General features: G+C 41.2%; 1 protein-coding gene across 1 annotated transcript; it reads right to left on the bottom strand.

Moving 5' to 3' along the window:
* Positions 1-6,860: 6,860 nt before the first annotated feature.
* On the bottom strand, positions 6,861-18,128 carry TASL (TLR adaptor interacting with endolysosomal SLC15A4). The gene is made up of 2 exons (XM_083821598.1): positions 17,188-18,128; positions 6,861-11,046 (listed from the first exon to the last, which is right to left on the bottom strand). Exon 2 carries the CDS (start codon positions 11,043-11,045, stop codon positions 10,170-10,172), a length of 876 nt encoding a protein of 291 aa, XP_083677724.1. The 5' UTR covers position 11,046; positions 17,188-18,128; the 3' UTR covers positions 6,861-10,169.
* Between the last annotated feature and the right edge of the window lie 2,083 nt (positions 18,129-20,211).

The raw sequence follows: 20,211 nt of genomic DNA, 5'->3' as shown, positions 1-20,211 counted from the left end.
ATGTAGTTAGCATGCATCTGGAGCATATATCATTTCTTTCAGCTCTTAAATGTGTCAAGGAATTGTATCTTTTCAATTGATACTACTCCTGTAGCTGTCTTTCACTGCAGATTTATGTCATGTCCTGGGTCAAAGGGCTTTTTTGGCTTCTAAAGCCCAAAAAATATTTTATTCCACGTTGCCAGTCCATCTCTTTTTGGCACTATTTCTCTTTAAAAAAGTACAACTTTTTAAGCTGTCCCCTCCTCATGCCTCCCAATCCCTCTGATCTGAACCCTTCAGACTTTTTCTCTAATTTTATTCTAGTTTCACTTTTTCTCTCCATGGTCTCATCAATGTCTACAGATTCTACAGATTCGATTACAGATCACATTCAATTACAGATGTAATTATTCATACAACCCCTTTGCTGTATGTTTCACCAAACCCTGTGGCAGCCCCAGTCAGCCTTCCAGGGATGTCATCACCAACCACCCATCCGTTTCTGATCTCTCACTGTTTGTGTTTTTCTAGTGCAGTCACTGCCTGGGCTTCTTTCCCACCTATCCCTAGCCAACAGTACCATGACCTTCCTGACAGCCATCCAGTTCATCTGGTTTTATGACATTTTTTCATCTTAAGATATCTCCTTCCTACCCTCTCTTTCCTTTCCTCTATATCATAATCACTGTTTTTCCTTGTGCTTCGGTCAGGACTCTTCAATCTTTGTAGCTAAATGACTACTTTTGCAACTCATTTGACCAAAGCTCCAGTCATTTTCACATCTTTTCCTTGCCATCACACTTTTTCCTATTTACCTCTACATTTTTTTTCACAGAAGAACTGTTGAGCACCCCAAATTAAAATTATATTTCAACATTTCAGTGCCAGGGCACTATAACTTGCTCTCATTGTTCTCCTACAATTTCACTTCATTTTTAAATTTGATCTCCTCTACTTGTTTCCATGGCTTCATGTTCCCAATACAATTTCTTTTGCATTACTCCTAAACTCTTCTGACTCTTTACTTTCACAATACAAATATGTCTTATTCTCTTCTATCTAATAAATAAATAAATAAAAATCAATTCCACTTGTTCATTTCCCCAACAATCACCTGTATATCTTCTCCTTTTACCTTAAGTTTATTCTGCATGCTATTTTCAATTTCTGTCAACAAATATAGATGGTTCTTATCCAAGCTCTTAATTTCTGCACTCTCAAGCAGTACATCCTTGAAAAATTCAGTCCTGCCTTGATCACCCTCCCCCCAATTCCTTTTTTTTTCTTACTAATTCCTTGTCTTGACCAAATAATTCTTCTCTCTTCATTCCTCCATTGCTACCCTGTCTCTATGTCATCAAACATGAATAAAAATAAACAGGGTGCATCTCTTCATAGTCTATCCCTATCCCATCTATTAATAAGTTTGAAAAAATAAGAGCAGACACACAGATATACACTGCCTTCAAAATTATCAGATTTGGATATCCCATATTGGGAACTTTAATCTTAGTAGGAGCACCTGAACACATAGCTTCACTCTAAGTTGGAATCATGTCACTGAAGTTACTGTTCAATTTAATTAATTGGATCCAATTATTTTGAACAAATTTGCTTGCTTTCTTTTATTAAAGGCTTTCATGTGGTGCCCTCACTTAAACTGAATAACATTTTGTTTCATGACTCAGTCCATTGAGTCAATGACTTGCAAAGAAAAGTGCTATTTAACTGGCATAAAGATGATACAATTCACCTATTTTTCTTTAATTTGTATTTAAAAGGTCACATATTCTTTTTCCTCTTCCTTTGCTCTGTTGCATTTTAAAATATGCTGGTCACAATTTGTAGACAAGGATCACAGGCTGTATGACTTCATTAGGTAAAAGAATATGTACCATGGATTTTTCCAATATGCTGCTGATCGTTTTGTGAGCTGAATGAAGAAACAGGTCGCTAATGAACTTCGTTTCACGGTAAGCGACAATTGGGACGTAACCTGAATGTAACCTCAAACTGTTTTATCTTCTTACAACTGCCTTTGATATTTTAACACAATAGAATATTTTGAATACATAATTGGTTCAATAACCCTTATAGTCTATGTAATGACAAATGACACTAAATTAATTGACTCTTACACAAGTACTTCAGATATATGATGAAATCATCAGGAAATAATCATGTTCCTGCCTGAAAAGTAATGTATTATTTTACAGAAGGATGAATCTATTATTTTAACTGTTTCAAGTTGACTTAATGAATATGATTCTAGCATTTATTATTCTCCTTCAGAAATCTCCTACAGCCTTCACATGTATATTTCTAATGAGACCTGTGCAAATCTTTAATGATTCTGTGTGTCCAGAGGACCCCTTTGGAAATTTTTTGGCAATAGATGATAGGCTAACAGAACTAAAGAATCTTTACCAGATGTATACTAAGAACTGCACTTACACTGGCTGGAATAGCTCTTGATAAAATTCAGCTGTTGTGAGACTGAAGCCAGGGAGGTCCAAATTCCTTGAAGAAGGAAGGTGAAGAACTTCTGATACATGCATGCAGCAGCGAGAATAAGGGGTTGTAGTAGTGACATGTAGTGTCTGGTAAATATGCACTGTGAATATTGTGTGAGAAGTTGTCCTGAGCCATGGTTATGTCAAGCACAGAAGTTTCTTCTTGAGTTTGGAAAATGCTGGGATGTCTAAAAGATGGATAAGTGTCATCTGAGAAGAGGCACTGGAAGCAGAAGCCTGGAATTTCACCTGGATCATGTACCTAGTTATAAAGAAGAGAATTTGGGGAAAGTGGATGTCTATCCACAAAGCAGGATAATAAGAGAGTCAGAACATGCTGGAAAGAATGTAAAAGTAATGCTGATTAGGTCCATATGACTTACTGTCACACCACCTGTTTACGTCTGACAAGTCATCTTGCCTCTCCACTGCTGCTGCCTGTTCCCTCCTTCTTTGCCCTTCCTTTTCTCAGCCTAGACAGTGAGCACAATGCTGTTTATTAGGAATACATCATAAATGTTTGTGCCATTGATATGTATGTATGTTTTTTTTAAACAAAGGTTCTGGATTGCTGAGACTAAGAACCACAGCCATCCATACATCTCAACACCTGAGATTGCCACAGCACCCCTAAGGCGAGGGGCTGTGTGCCCAGGGAGCGTCCACGAGGACTTCCAGTGAAGCACGCAGACAAGGGAGGACACAGCATCCCAGGAGACCTCTTTGCTCTACGTGCTTGAGTAACACAGCTCAGTACCAAAACTGGCTGTGGCCTGTAAACACCAAAGGGATGCCAGCTGCCACATATAGCCAAAACAAGGAATCTTTGGTTCCTATTTTAAAACAGTGAGAATTTAGGGATGGATGTTTCTAGAAGGGGCTTGGGTGTTTCTCATCTGTGGATCAGCAAAAATCAATCTTCCCAAGACATGCTAAGAGCTGTCACTCCTTCTCAGCTCTTGAGTCACTTCACTCTCCTAAAGATGGATGCAAGAGCAGGGGGCATTTTTGAAACTATGCTATGTACATTCTGATGCTAACCACTTAATACACACAGATTTGTGAGTGCCTAGACCCTCTCAGGATCAGTTGCTGGCCTTTTCAGTGCTTATTTTTGGAAAATATCTTTTGATAGACTACCTGTTCCTACCTGTTAGATTCTGTTTTTATAAATAATGGATTCTAAGTTCATATAATCACGTAATCAAATTTCTGCTTGAATTCTCTAGACCAAAAGGAACACTGCTGTGCATTTTTAATACAACCTTACTAATGCAAAAACAGACTGTTCTGTAGGTTTTTCTTTAATTTTTTTACTTCTCAACTGTACCTCTTTAGTCAAGCATTGTGTTTCTGAAGTAATATGTCAGCCAGCTTTTGCTAAATAGTTCAACACCTTGAGATTAATTGGTTTAAACTGCTGGCCTTGACAGCCCCTAACCTCTTTCTTAAAACTGTCTATCCTATTTTTGCTATCATATCATACTATAGAACGGTTTGGTTTGGAAGGAACCTTCGAGATCACCTGTTTTCAACCCCCCTGCCATGAGCAGGGACATCTTCCACTAGACTAGGTTGCCCAGGATGTCATTCAACCTGATCTTGAAAAAGTTCAGGGATGGGGCATGCTCTGCCTGCCTCTAACATCCTTAATATGTGTTGTTTTTTTTTCTTTTGTTGCAAGGTTTTCATTTAGAAATGCATTGGAATTCTCTACCAGAGTTAGAATGGTACTGTTTAAATTATTACTGCTTGGTTTGGTTTTTTGTTCTTGTTGTTTTGTTTGTTTTCCTTTTGTTTGTGGTTTTTTGCTCTGCTCTACCCCTACACTCCAAACATGATCCACTTACAGAAAAGAGGGAATTTGCATGTAAAGATGAAATACAGAGAACCGCATCAATGAAAATTACCTAAATCAGCTCTGCCTTCTGTGATTTTATTCTCATAGCTTCATCTCCCATTACACACACACACACAAATTAAAAATAAAATAAAATAAAAAAGGAAAAAAGCTGCCACAGAGCCTAGTGGTGTGACTCTCACCTCTTCCCTTCCCTTCCCTTGGCTTTTCAGAAATCCCTCCGGCCCGGTCTCTGCTCTGTGAGTGCTGGGCCAGGACTGGGCAGCCCGGGGCTGCTGCGGACCCCGAGGCCTAAGCCAAGGCCTTGCACCACCTGCAGAGAGGGCACAGAGCTCCAAGGGCCCTTGCCTGCACACCTGGGGTGGACGAGAGGGTGGATGAGAGACCACGGTGGGTCTTGCAGCCCTGTAAACTCAAGAAATGGCTTGGGTGGAGCTGGCACGATTGTTGTCTCACCCAGTAGGGGAGTGGCTGGAAGCATCTTCTCAGGAGGATTGTGAAGCCTGTTTACTCCGCTGCCCGCAGTCCTGTGCCCATTTCACAAACCTGGCTCCCTGGCTCCACATAGGCATCCGTTGCCCACAGCCGCCCATGGAGACCTCTCACCTGGGCCAACACCAGCCTGCCTGCAGGCTCCCATCCTCCTCAGACATCACCCCTGCTCCCCTCCAGGTATTTAGTGTCCTGCCATACCACCCTGCTACTCCTTCTCCTACTGCCAGGGGGGCTGCAGGGAAGAGCGAGGCTGGAGAGCCAGAGCAGGCTGGCCACAAGCAACAAGGCAGCATGGCAGGAGGAGGGAGAGAGGTCTCATGGCCTTCCTCAGAGCTCTGGCATGGCAGCACAGTGTAGGAGTGTGCAGTGACCAGCCTTTTCGAGAGATAAAGTGGGAAAGCAGTGCTGGAGGGAAAGGCAGCCTGGAGTTCAGCAGTAATCAGATGCTAACTCAAAATGAGGCACTGCTAATTTTCCTTGAGGGCATTTCCACTTCAGACAGAGTAGTTCACACAACGTTTAGAAAAGCCTAAGGAACACTGCTCCCTTCAGCCATTGGAAAGCCTGCTTAATATTCTGAAAAGTCACCCTAATCCTGTCGGTATTAATGCCAGTGAGACAGCGAGACATCTCTTCCTGATACAGCAGAAGCAGATGAATAATTCCATTTTGACCTAAAGTTCTATTTCTTTATATGCTAGTTATTTTTATGTATCCATTTCTAAGACAGTGATGTTTTTAACCAAATAACGTGGCCCTCAGTCAGCGTTATTTGCCAAGCAGAGGCCAGCCCCGCCGGCTCACGCTGGTGGAGAAGCTGCCCGCAGTGCCTGCACTGTGTGTAATTAACGCAGCTGAAGCTGCTCCTGTCTCTCCCGAACACCCTCCACAGCTGCTGTACTGCTCTGTGGGAGACGCCATGCTCCTGGGTGTACAGGGATGCCAAGTGGCTGCCCAGCAGCTGTCGTGGGCGTACAGCTTCCTTTCTGAGTCCAATGGGCTGCATTTAATGAGGTTTGCTACTAGCTCTGTCAATTAGCAAAAGCACAACAGGCCTTTCATATCTGGTATTGGTTTAAAGTCTGTAGTCAGGTCATCACTATAGCCTGGTGACCTCCCTAAGTCAGCGATTGTCCCTCCTGAATCTATGAGGACAAGGTATACTACCTACACCCAGTGCTAGTAACTACATTTTACAGCACCTCTGATAAGCATGGTAAAAAATCATGTAGTCCCTTTGTCCCCTCCTCCCCATGGCAGGCCTAACAGCTGGTGAAGGTCCCGTCTCTGACAAAAAGCCATAGTAGAAAGAGGCTAGGGGAAGGGGTGGTCCTTAATAGCTGCCCCTACGTCAGGTGTGGAAGGCCAGTAGCAGCAGGAATAAGCCAGACCTCAAGGTGCCCCCGTCTCACCCAGGTCCTGCCCCACAGCAGCTGCCTTGGCACTGAAGCCCCAGCACTACGCCTGGCTGCTGCAGAACTTCATTTATTTCAGTTTTAGGTTGTTAGCTTTCTGTCTTCATCTGAACACAGCAACCGGAGCGTGAAATGCTCACTTTCACATTCAGCACAGAGCTCAGCCCATGCTTTATATCCCTTTTCCTTCCCTCCACAGCCACGTCTTGGCACAAAAACCAGAAACCAGAGCCGGCACAGGGTTTAAACCCAAAGACAGGAGCCAGAGGTTGCCCTTATTGCAGCAACCTCCTTTCCCTCTTTTCTCCTCCCCGAGGATTTTGCTTCTCACACTGCACATCCAGCCCTCCTGGCAGCTCCCAGGAGCGTTCAGTGGCCCTGCGGTGACAGCCTTGGACTCTTAGGGGCACAGTTGCACTACGTATAAACAATAAAACTCCTAGATGCTAATAATCATGTTAATAGCAAAATGTTCTGTGAAGAAACGTCTCAGGAAGCTACTGGAATATGCTGATGGTGGTCCTTCTATAATCAGTTTCTTGACAGTTGGACAAAATAGGAACCAACCTATTTTTGAAATCTTTGCTCCTTTTTTAATTATTATTATTTTCTTCTCGAGTGATCTTTGTCCTACTCAGATCGTCCTATTGCTGGGAAATAGTCATGAGGCCAGACTTCAGGCTTTCCTTTCAAACTACACTCACCAGCCACCAGAACTCCATCAGTGTCCAGTAGCGATGAGCCTCTGCCTTAAAAATGATTATTTAACAAAGATACTAAACAAATGGGATCTCTCTCTTTAAACGTTTGACCCTGAGACAGATGAGGAGGGGAGGGAGGGAGAGAGGGAGGGAGAAGGAGAGAGAAGATGGTAATCGCTTTAGATAACAACCTGACTCATGCTAATAGCAGCCTAATTGCTATCCAAGTGCTTTTAGCAGGAAACAGACACACCTAGAGAGGCACTCATGCAGAAGAAGATTAGTTTTAAATGGAGGAAGGACAGAGATTTAAATGAACTTTCAGCTGAGCGTAGTGGAAAGTAAGAAATATTTGTTTGTTTATGCAAAAGTCACATCCAAGAGTTACTCAGTATTGCTTCAGGGACTGGGATGGTATGTAATTCATATGAGAAACAGATACACAGTAGGGTTCAAAGTGAAACAAGGAATTATACTTAGGCAGGGGAAATAAAATAGCCATATTTCGGGAGGAAGTGGTTGAATGCTCTTTTTCCAGCATAAATCAGCTTCTACAAAGATTATGACCCTTATATGAATAAAATTCATAAATGTCAGTCCAATAATACAAAGTAAGACCTTTATGTGAGAGTAGGTGTGATTATACTAAGTGATTTGCCTGGGAGAAAGCTCTGTACACATGGAGTGATTTGTCATTGATTGAATAATCCAATGTAAGCATCCAGCATGCCCTCTGATTGCAGCAGCCGTGCTGTCTTACACTAAAGAGCTGTCTTTTCTGCACAGCTGCATAGTGAGTTTCTGTAATAGCTCTTTCCTCTGAAAGCCCAGCCCCAAATCCTCATTGCAGCACTCTGACACAGTAGCTAAGGCGTCAACACTGTAAGCGAAACCACATTTCTACATCAGTCTGTAGGCAAGCCGCTTAGCCCCTGTTCCCCAGGTGCTGTTACTATTTCCTAAATCTCTTCTCAGAATGGAGGCTGTGGCCAGAGGATGTTTCCTGTAGCTCTCAGTCACAGATCTGCCAGTTAGGAGGAGAACCAAGATCTGGACTTCCAAGTCACAGATGATAAAAAGCTCTTTTGTTCACACAGTGCATGCTTTATGTAGTGGGTAGAGTTGAGTGCGAAAATGGAGTATGTTCTCTGATGAAGGTGCCAGATCTTTCAGCAAGGGAATTTATGTACGTATTTGACTCTGGAAGTTGCTCTCTTTTTGTTTTGTGCTACTACACGACTACAGTCAAGTGAATGTCAATAGGAATAAACAAAAAAAAAAAAAAACATTTTGAGGAAATTGATCATTCATTTGTAGGACATAAAAAATGACTGCTTGCTTTTGCTGTCTTCTGCAAGCCATTTTCATAGATTCTTGTTTATCTTTTTATTCTGGGATAAATTAAAAAATTTGAGAGATCTATTGATAATGGATTTTGCATGCAGAACACGACTGTACATTTACTTGAATGTTACTGTCTCTTTAGAATAGTATTTTTTCTATTTGTAAATTGAATTTGATAAAAGTCTAGAAACATTAGAAGCCAGAAATTAGCAATCTTGAGTTGTTGAATAATAGTATTGGGGTAGGCTGCTATGGCAACAGAAGTACAGCCTCTGAATTCACACAGGAAAGATTCGTATAGCAACTGTTTTTTGGATACCCCTTCAATGCACAAGCAGGAAAATATACTGACTTATCCAGTAGTCTCTGGGAAGAGAGCAGCAATAAAATAAACTGACATGTTTACTACTTTGCATTTGTTTTTGAAATACACATAAATGCATGCCTTACATTTGTAAAACAAAACAAAAGAGGAACACAAAGGCCAAAACAACAGTGTTGAATCACTGGCATGAATCACTGGCATGAAAACATTTGATGAATATTTATTATAAATTAGTATTTACATTATATTTAAACTTAGAAACTCAGCCAATGATGGATTGTCATTGTCAATGTGTTATATATCATACAGACTCAAAGCAGGTAACCATCCTTGCCCTTGAGGCAGCTATTTATTTTTTTCTTCTTCTTTTTTAAGACTTGTGAGATTTTACGGAAGACCTTTCTATTAGATATATGTCAAGTTCAAATGACCTTGGCCTATTACACAGAGCAACACTAATAACAAAAGGAGGGGTTGGTCATGCTGCTGAGTGGTCTGTTTCTTCTTTCCTTTAGTGGCCAAAAGAATTGGTCACGTTAATTACCCGGGCTTTGGCTTAGCCCTTATTTTTCAATTTGAAATTCTCTTAAAAATAAGGGGAAGAGAAAGAAGCATTCACCTTATTATCACCACTATGCCTACATGACCACTCCACAGCCACAAGTCTGTAAGTCGCTGACAAACACGGTGTCTGTCTGTCATCACAAGTCACTGGCGTCCGTCGTAGAAGTTCAGCTCGGCACAAAATATACAGCTATACACGCACACTCCCGCTGATGAAGTCTGTCTGGAAACAGAGTTTTGCTTTGCAAAAAGGGATGGTAACTTTTGAATAGGAAAACACCAATGGATTAATTAGAGCTAATATAGAAGAACCTGTAAAGTGTCTACTACTTGGTATCTTTAAGAACAGAATAAAAAAAAGAACATCTGACAGAGGTGTTGTAAGTAAAGCAGTTTGGGTCAGGGAGATGAACCAGATGGCATCCTGAATTCTCTGTTTCTGTGGCTCTGCGATCCCTGCGCTTTCAGGGGTGTGAGCCTTAGCTTCACAAAGACCCTCAGGTAGGATGGCATGTTCCAGGGGAGGAAAGTTGAAATGACATGTCAAGGGGGAAGAAAGGGAGCATCTGGAAGAGTGTCATATGCTCTTAGTCATTTTTCTACCAATTTTTTTTTTAATGTCCATGACTCACTCAGTGAAATAAGCCTTTGGGAAAAAACATTTTTAAAAAAATGTAATTCATCTGGCACACAATAGGGGGACATCTGTGCAGTACAGATATTTTGACTTAACATGTGCTGGAAAATGTAACTGGTAAACAGTAAGTAAATTTTAACGAAGCAGAAAGATGTCTGAAGAGATAAAAAAAAATAAAAAATAAAAAATAAAAAATAAAAAATAAAAAATAAAAAATAAAAAATAAAAAATAAAAAATAAAAAATAAAAAATAAAAAATAAAAAATAAAAAATAAAAAATAAAAAATGAGTTTGCAGAACCTAAAAGCTGTCTAACTGTAGAAATTCAAATACTACACATTAGTGTTGCTGTACTGGGAAATATGCAGACTGGGTGTGCTAATTTCAGAGGATATTTGTTCACTGGCTATTTGTAGGAAGCGGCTGATGACAATGTCTTTGGCCTTGGTGGTCTCCATATTCCTCTCTCGTGATATCTGCATGCTGATTTGGTCTACGTTAGTCATGATGAGCTCCGAGGCCAGGATCTGAGTGGGGGATGCCCTGTTTGCTGTGCTATCCATGATGTACTGCTTGTACAGCTCCACCAGCTTCTGCTCGAGGTAGTCATTGAGGGCCGAGTCAGAGAGAGGCTGCTGGTGTGGCATTAAGCTCGCCAGCCGCCAGCACGACGAGAAGCCTTGGACTGGCCTGCGGATGGTCTCGCTGGGGGGGACCCTCATGGACTCCATCGGCGGCGGAATCTCTGAGGACTCCAGGAAGGGGCCAATGCCACTGTCGCAGGTAAAATCTGACGCCACTGAGCTAATAGGCACCACGTAGTCCCCAGCTATATGCAAGTCATTGTAGTTCTTGCAGATGCTTTTGCAGGAGGATGGAACCAGGTAGGTGTCTTTTCTTGCCAGCCCCTCGCAGATGTCCATAGCTGGAGATGTCTGTCCTTCGGGCGCTGGGTGCTGCGTGGGCTGCAGGAGATTATCCTTCTGCCTTCTGCTGTGTTTGCTGCCTTTAGAGTGGACTGAGGAAAAACATTTGCCAGCAGATCTGCATCTCTGAAGGAAGCTTTTTCCTTGTGCTTCATCCCTGGAAGAATAATTAATGGACCTCATTTCATACACCACTTCCTCAGCTGCCACGTTGGTGCAGAGCTCAGAGCTCAGGTCTTCACAAAGGTAGGCAATTCTGTGAAGGTAACCTTCCGACAGCATCCTTCGAGAAAGGAAAGGAACCACCAGCAGACAGAAAAATGACAAGAAGAAACCATTAGTTCGTTACCAAGTCAGTGAGTGATGATTATACTCACACCTCTGTTACAAACTGCCGAGATATATTTCTGATTTGGACATTAACGCATGTCTCTGTCTTTCTGGGGGGCTTGAGTCAATAAGTGAAGTGATCAGATTGTCTCCCTGTTGTGCTGTTAACTCAATTGCATCAAAGTATATTCTGTGTAACACAGCATATGGTATGTACGATACATCCAAAGACAAGTGAATTGGGAAGAGAGGAACAAGAAGTGGTTTGCTGTGGTAATAAGTGTTATAATAGCTTGCATTTAAATATTTATATTTTTGCCCTTTATTTCAGCTAAAAAGCCAAGGTTCCCCCCCCCCCCCTTTCCCTCTCTGAAGCAACTTTATTGTGTGTGGTTTGTCATCTGCCTCTAAACTATGTTGACTTGAGACTCGTATCAAGAGCATAACCCTTTATTATCCAGACTGATCAATGTCTGTAGGTGGGGATCCTTTTTCACTAAGAAGTCTCAGATCATTAAATTAGCACTTCACACTTCCATATGCTAAGCTGGATGGAATTGTCTCTAGTTTTTAGACATTAAAATGTCAGTGACACAAGCAAGGCTTTTTGGAGACATGACTCATGAGACTTGTTTTAGACACCCGAATTGAAATTAGATGAATTGTGCCCTACATGTGCTTACCACTCTCCAGCTACTATAAAAGGATCTTCTTAAACTGACTGCCCTAGATGCAGTGTGCTTTTGAAAAGACACATTTCAGTGCAATGCATAGGCAGATGTGCATTACAGAAGTACTCCAGCTCCTTCACTGTTGTATTAGCCATGAGTATCACCAGCTCTGAAAACAGTTCTCATTGCGTTACTACAAAGGCACAACCAGGTTCCAGAAGTCACTAACCCTATACAGTCACTGAGCTGGTGGCTCATTCTCAAAAGCTGTGTAGCCGTGTTAGCAGTAAAAGACAGGGCTCACTAGCAAGGACAGAAATGTGTCTGCTCCTCAGCAAATGTTCTGCCCACACTTTAGCAGTTCCACTGCCATGTAATTGTTCATAACTCAATCTTTGTGCCTTTCATTTAAACAGATGTCGAGGAGGTGATTCGTGGGAAAGATGTCCTAATGAAATTGTGTGGTCCAGGAGTGAGAAAGTAAATCTTAAATAGATATATTTTTCTTTGTTTAGGACAAAATATCTTGTGTGATAGAGGAGCAAATAAATTCTTTGTTTAAACAGTGGGTACTTCTTTCACTTACTATTTAATCTGATTACATCATTTTAATCCTTACAGATATTGTCTGTGTAGATTTAAGCATATATCCCAATTAGTTGTCAAAGCACCTGCTGTAAAGGAGCACTGGAACATATTTCCACAAAGTGTGAATAGTGGAAAGGTGGGATCTCTGCAGCACATGCAGTACTACATCATTGCTGCTGATGACTGTTCAACTAATATTTTAAAAGAGTGAAAAGACTTTCATTTCTGAGTCAGGTATCTCTTGTGTTGCAGTTGCTAGTGCAAAATGCTGCAGTAGTATTAAATGTTGGCTAAATCCTGTCTAACTGTGGATATGGACTTGAGGCATATGTTGGCAAGAAGATAGTGTGAGAAAAGACTTTCCTCAGGGGGAAAATAAATCACTTCCACACTATGAAGATGGCTGCTGAAGGAAAAAAATAATCTTCCTTCAGAAGGAAATATTCATGAAAATTAAATATATCCAAACACTTGCTTTGGTGACTCTGAATCCCTTCTGCTGCTTCAAGTTGTGTAAGATTTCCCACAGGCAGGTAACATTTAATGAAATATAGTCCATTTTACTCCCTCTCCATGAGAGGCAAATATATATATATATATATATATTTGGAGCTTGCCAATCTTTGCAGTAAGTTGCTGTTGTCTTGTGTTAGGTTTTAGCTGTAATTAAGGTACCACCACAGAAATCTCACCCAAATGCCTGAGGTGCTCTTGTTGTAAACCTCCCCTTCTCCTCCCCTTTTCCTTCTTTCCCCTCCTTGTGCAGTGCAAAGGCTGTTCCCTTCCCCTCTTGCCCTTACCCAGAGGGCTTTTGTGTCAAGTTGCCACCAGCTTAGGGTAGCAGGAACTGTTAGACACTTATTCCTACATTTATTTTTAATGTTGATTCTGAGAAACAAGTGAAAATATAACATCTGGCCTATTCGCTTCTTAACCAACATGCGCAAAGCCATGCATGTTCAGGTAGCATGTGACACTTCTGTCTTTCCTACTACCCAGATGCATCTTGTTTCTGTCATAAGGTGATACATTAGGGAAATGAAACTGCTGGTTTCATTTCTTCGTGCTGCATTCTGCAGTACCCATTTTCAGAGTTTTAGAGCACAGGGTCTGAGACTGAAGTGGAAACAAAAGAACAGGCAAATTCAAAAAGATCGGGCTCCCGTCATGCTTACGAATTACATGTTTTGTTGAACGAGTTACAAGTTTACCCTCTGAAGGTTGCAAGAGCTGTGGCACTAATCTGATGATATTCACAGCTCTGCAAGGAAAGCTAATTGAAACTCTGATGGGTGTTGTCGAGAGCCAGAATGCAGAAGTGAGCTACATATATCTCTGGTCCTAATACTTATCATATACCCATATCACATTGTTATTCCATCACGACTGATGGCTGGCCACACAGTTGGGTCATGCTTAATTCTTGTATTTTACATCAGACAAGGATGACAGTTTTCATTAATTCTGCTTTCTTTTGTCCCTTCTCTTAGTCCCCCTCCTGTGCCACACACACACCTATACACCAAGACTGCAAATGCATGGGGATTGTATCTAATGCCTTTCAATATCTGGGGTTTCACGCTCCTTAAGTTCACCTTTCACTTTCCTCTTCCTGAATATAATTGCTCTATTTTTGTTGTAGAAGGAAGAACAGTCTGGTCTACAATATTGATCTGGTGCATTTTGCACACAAAGTGAACAAACCAATATTTCCTTGCACAGCTACTGTCTTGGCAAGGGGAGCTGGCTACATCCTATCTAAGCACAGATCACAGTGGAGACAGAGGGAGCAGGCTGTCTGCTTTACAGTCTTTTCTATCTTACGTAGTCTTTATTACTCTCAGAAGATCTTAAAAACTCGTAGGCCTTCCCTGGGGTTTTTGTTCAGTTTTTCAGAAGAAGAAAAGCCTAAAGGCAGGATGAATGTTTAAAGCCATGTGGAGAATCCAGTGCTATTGCTACTATTTTCTGAGTGGTGGCAAATTTGCTGGAATATAATGCTTGGAGATGGCACCAATGTTTGCATAAAGACCTCATATTTTAGTCTGGGAGCAAGCAAATAGAATGGGGGTTCTTGGCTTAGGGTAAGCAAAAAGCTTAAGGAACACATGAGAAGTGTGCACAAAGTGGTATGATAAATTGTGTCCCGTAAAAAACCTGAGCAAGATCAAAAGTTGCTAGGGAGAATGGAAAGAACGTGGTGCCAGCTGGGATCACTGCTCTGTGGGGAAAGGGATATTATTTTGCATTGCAAAAGGAGGGGACAGAAAGCTCAGAGAATAGAAAGGCCTGTTTTGAAATGGAATATATCTGGCTTTCAGTTCTCTGAGTGAGGCTCTGAATGGCACTGAAGTTGTGCTCTTGGTGGTTTCAGTTCAAGTTATAGCACTGGGTATAGCTATAGGTATAGCTTAATTAAGCTATAGATACAGCCTATGTTCTAGCTGACAGTAGGTCTGGACTGCAATTAAAGTCTGCACATTTCAAGGGAACCCAGACCTTGTGGATTCATCTTTGGTATGTTTTTTCCTAGAATTAACAGTCACTTTTATAGTCTGTGGAGAAACGGACCCTTCGCTGAGGTTTGAGATCTCCCTCAAACTGCAGGGCATGCATGTGAGAGTTCCCCCGGCAGGCAGGGTAGGCTGGAGCAGCAAGCCCGCATATGCTGTGGGATCCACATCTCACCTTCCACCAGGGCTGGGATGAAACAGCTCCTGAGAAGCCTCAGTGCAGCCAGCATGGGGAAATCAGGACAGTGAAGAAGGAAGTGAAATGAGCTGTGCGTATGGATGAGTATATAGCCCTTCCTTAATGCATGAAACCCATGGGTTTTGGTGTCTGAACCCCATTTGTTAAGGGCTATCTCCAGTGCCCAGAGCTGGCTTAGGTAAAGGTAATGGAGGCTGCTGCTTGAGGTGGGAGTTGGCCCACTTTGCCCAAGGCAGAAGAGAAGAGGACCAGCTAAGCGGTGCTTCTGCACAAGCATCCAAATGTGATCCGCTGTGTTTGTCGCTTCCCCTACTGTTGCTCTGGAAGACCTGAGACCCATGGGACTGTGCCATGAGGCTCTTCCAGCAGCAGCAGCAGCAGCAGTCCTGAGCCAAGCACCTTTTACCCCCCCCGCCCCCCCAACTCTCTTAGCTCAGATCTTTTTGTCTTCCTTCAGAAGAAAATCGAAGCCCAGCTCATCTTTATTCACATGTCCACAGTTCAGGAGTTGCAGGAAAGCTAGGAGTCCCACAAGGATGTATGGGCTGCTTTGTGGGGAACAGATAGAGAAGGTTGAAGAGGATGAAAAGCCCGTATTTCAAGAGCATGAAGGAATCACATTGTCCAAGGAAGCAACAGAGAGATCTCCTCAGAAAATGCATTATGCTTTATATGTTTATTGTAATGTGAAATGTTCTTGTTTGACAAATGTCTACACAGTCATGCTAAATGGATGGCAATGAACTCCAAGAGCACCTGGCTTCCTTCACTTTGAAAAATACATTCTTAATGTATGTTTGAGTGCTGTTGTATCTTTAAGTGGAGTTTTGGGGGGACAGAATTCCATAAAAATAAAACAAAAAGTGTATGTGGGTAAATAGAGCTTCTCGAGCTCTTAAATCATTTCCCATCCAATCTGTTTTATTAGTTCCTTGAAGCTTTTTACAAAGCCAGCCTGATTTATTGCTTTCCACATTTTCCTTAATCATCTGTACCCATACAAACTTGTTTTAGGACACCATCAATCTGATTCGATAGCATTTTACATCTAACATGCAAAGCTGTAAGCAGCAATATGAAAAGTAAGGCAGGAAGGGATCAAGCTCCGCATTCATTAGGATGACTTGACTACATAATATTTCTAGACTGTGCTTTTCCCCGGGGTGGAAATAATTTCCTGTTTCTGCATTTCTGTGTTTATTTTAATTAGTTGTCAGTTGTTGTTATGACTGAACTATTTGCACGGAAATATTTTGTATCTAAGCAGCTGAAATAAAAGGGAAATAAATTCATGTGCACGTGGTATAGAATACACTTTCTAGAAGTGAAAAGAATAAATGGTAAAGCAAGAAAGACAGAAAAAGCTGAAGGGGTTTCCCAGGAGGAGTGAGGGAAACGTTGCACTAACAAACCTTCAAACATTGGTCACATCTGCTAAAGGGTATAAAAAAGGAGGGGAGGGTGTACACCCATGTCATACTGTGAATTTGCACCGAACCAGGAAATTGGCTGTGAATCAGGAAAACGCAATGACAAAATTTCTTTGTTTATATTTTTTAACATCATCTTTCCGTTTTTCAAAATAAAAAAGTCTCAACATGTTTTCTATTAATATTTTTAACATTATGCCCATTTGTGTCTATTACAGTGCCTATTTTTATTTCTAATCCAAAAATAGAGTACAACACTTCTAAGATGATTTGAACAGTATACTACCATGCAAAAATCAATAAAAAATACCATAATGATTCTAAAAACAATACACGTGGTAAGACTCCCTGTAAAAGTATTCTGAATAACATTAGTTTAGTATGATTTTATGACAGTCTCCAGAAGGATCAGAGGATCAATCAAAAATTTTTTACATTCACAATCACAGTCAATTGTGGTTCTGAAGACAGCACTTTTGAAATGCTCTTATCGCTTCTTAAGGCAGAAATTGCATGTGGACGGTGGCTGGGACTCTGCAAACGTGTGCAGGCATTCAGAACAGTCAGAAAAAGCACATCTTCATTTCACCAGCTACCAGCTGCAATCCCATACAAACAGAACCAAGCTGCTTTGGTAAGCAAGAGCAACATTTTCACACTTTTATATAGCGCATAGTATATTTTATTTCTTACCTCCAAAGATACAGCAGCTGACCAGGTACACAAACTGGTTGTCTTACAATCTGTTTAAAGCTTCCTGTGCGCCTGTCCTACCCCAAAATGCAGCGTTCTGTTTTTATTTCCTTTTCAAATACACTTCTAAGATGACATATGCTTTATTTCCAATCCTCTACAGTGCAGAAGTATAGAAAGAAAGTCCCTTAGGAGTTGAGGGGGTTTTATAACTGACTGAACCACAACATGCTAGCCTTGCTTCCTCTTTTATGTCTAAATGAAACTTCATTGTGAAACAGTGTATTGTTAAAATAACTGGTTACAACACACTCAGTCCATGCAGCCAGACTTCTCTTTATTAACCGTTTAAAACAAACAAAACCAAAAATTGTTCACCTTAATGAATTGAACATCTAAAACAATCTTAGATAAAGTGCTCGTCTTTTTGTGATTTATGGTTTATTATATTTCAACCATTACCTACCATTTTCTTTTTAATTGACACAGCAAGGCATCTAGACCTGTCAAGATTGTGGTGTTGCCAAATATACATGAAGAGTGAGATGCCAAAGCAGAAATGCACTTCACTTCAGGACTATTTTGTTGTCTGCAGAGCTTCTTAAATCTCAGCTTCCTCCCAAACAGCACAGGTTAGCTGGTTTATCAGGTTTTGTTTTCGCTGCAAAACTTGTGAGGAAGGTTCGACACAAGGTGCACTCAGCTTGTCTTCGCAGGGGCAGTACGTTAAAATACTCTGGGCAATGGGGAGTTCACCCTCCAAGCTTGAGGTGCATGGACAATGACTATGGCTTTGAGATTGGTATGGGACATACCTTAAGGGACAGAGGACGTGCACAGTTTCAAGGATGTAACAGCAAGTCCAATGCATCAAGAGTACTGTATCCACATCCTCTAAAGAGAAAAGTGCTTCAGGTAAGCTGCACTGTTCCTTCTTTCCTTCTTACCACAATCCTTCTACTCCAAAGAGCACTCCCAAGAAGATGCACTATGTGCATCTATCTCGTCTTTTTATTTGAGTTCAGGAGTGTGTTTTCAAAACAAATCTGCCGGGTGTATGCACTCGCTGTGCTCTGGTTTGCCTCACAGACCTGTCTCGAAGCACATGAAACAGGATTCCTCATGGGACCACAATAGAGGTAGTCCAAAATAACTTCATACCGTGGTTTCATGGTTTCAGCACCAGCTGTTTTGCTGTCCACATCTACTCTGGCTGTGATGCAGTACAGGCTGATGTAGGCAGAGCAGAAAAATGCTGTCAAGAGGCTCATCTATAAGATAGTGCTGGACAGTTTATCATGTCTTCATGAAGAAAACCTCATCCGCTGATGCCATTGAATTAGTGTGTCTCAATATATTGTAAGTGATAAAGCTACACTGCTATAAACGTAAGAGAGAGGGCTGGATTTCCTTCTGTACAGCTACAGGCTGCACCACAGAGGTTCCATATAAATCTCTGCATAGCCTGGGACTGTTTTGTCAAGCAGCACAAAGGCAGCTGCCTGCCAGCTGTACGTGAAATGTCTTTACTAGAAATTGTAACTGGGGAGCCTTTGAGAGGACCCATATTCTGCAGCTTTTTCTTAAAATTAGTAGTAGGAATAAATGCGGAAAATAAATCAATTTTCTTGTGCATATATTCAAGCAGGTATATACGCAGTAAGCTCCATCAGGTTATCAAGCAGTTTTAGCTCTACCCTTGTTTGGTAGGTCTATGCCATTAACTAGGAATTTTGGAATTTAAAAAGGTTTAGGACAACACCTTAAGATTATCACCTAGTGTATAATTACTTTGTGCAATATGACAAAGGGGATATTTTAAAACAGTCTTTGGAAGGGAAGTGGGTATGGGAAAGAGATAAGCACATTATTCAGTACTTTGTCATAAAAAATGATGACGAATGATTCCTGCTCCTTGCTGTAGCAAAGCCGGTTGTATTTCCCTCCACAGCATGGAGAGGTCTGGCTGTGCTGCGTGCCCGGCGCCTTGCTGCCAGGAGCCCCCCAGCAAGGCGGGGCAGCACCTTGGGCATGCCTTGTGAGGTCACGTTAGGCACCCAGCATTTGATGTTACATGCTTAAAAATAAAACAGCTATTTCATCATGCAAATGACTACTGGATCTTTTAGTTATCTACAGGGGCAAGGACCATGACCCTCCTGATTTCTTGTTGTATTGTGACTTGCTTTTTGTACTTCAGCGACAAGTGAACTATTTGTTGACTTGCATGCTCTTTCTAGTCAATAAAAAATCTACAGGTTCAAACTCTGTGCAAGTCAAAAAGAAAAACAAGGCCTTTTATCTAAGAAAATTAGAAGCAAGACCATTGCACCCTGTGATAAAATCTTCAATGGGAGTTTGCTTTGAGAAAGGGCAGCGATGTTGGACTGGGTATATTGAAGCTGTTATACTGTCTGTTCCCAGCATTAGCCTTGCTAGGAATGCACAGCCAGCTGATGGAGTCTTTTCAGTGCATGCTCTTTCTCCTCTCATACTTTACATGAACTATGTGATTGCTGTTTTCACACTTCCAAAATCTTTCTCAACTTGTCTTCATTCATAATCTTATTTTTATCTTAGTGGTCAAACTGCTCTACCTATGTGTTTTTTACAAAGACCATAAATAATGCTGCACCGGTGCATTCCAGATGATAAAGTACCTTATTGCACAGGTGATCCCACTGACAGCAGAGAGTGTGATGTGTTTTCTGTGCACAACTATGTATGGGCACATAATTGTATAAACACTGTTATTTAATCTGGAGTGTATGAAGCACAGTGCTTGTAAAACACCAAAAAAAGTATTGTGTAGGGCTGATCGGCCTCTTTCCATTGCCAAGGTCTGGGAAAAAAAAAAAAAAAAAAAGTTTTTTTTTCTTCTTTTTCTTTTTTTTAATTAATAGTATGATAATTTATATATTTTTTTTAAATAAAAAATAATCTAAATGTCGTCTGCTTTTTTACATCTCTCTAGCATTAGATAACAGTGAGGCTAAAAGGGGATCCACAATGTATAGATACACA

The sequence above is a fragment of the Anser anser genome (assembly GCF_964211835.1).
Source record: "Anser anser genome assembly, chromosome: 1".
Taxonomy (NCBI): Eukaryota; Metazoa; Chordata; class Aves; order Anseriformes; family Anatidae; genus Anser; species Anser anser.
This window is presented reverse-complemented; position numbering and strand designations above follow the sequence as displayed.

Coding starts and splice junctions, on each gene's coding strand:
- TASL (XM_083821598.1), bottom strand. CDS start 11,045: ATGCTGTCGGAAGGTTACCTTCACAGAATTGCCTACCTTTGTGAAGAC.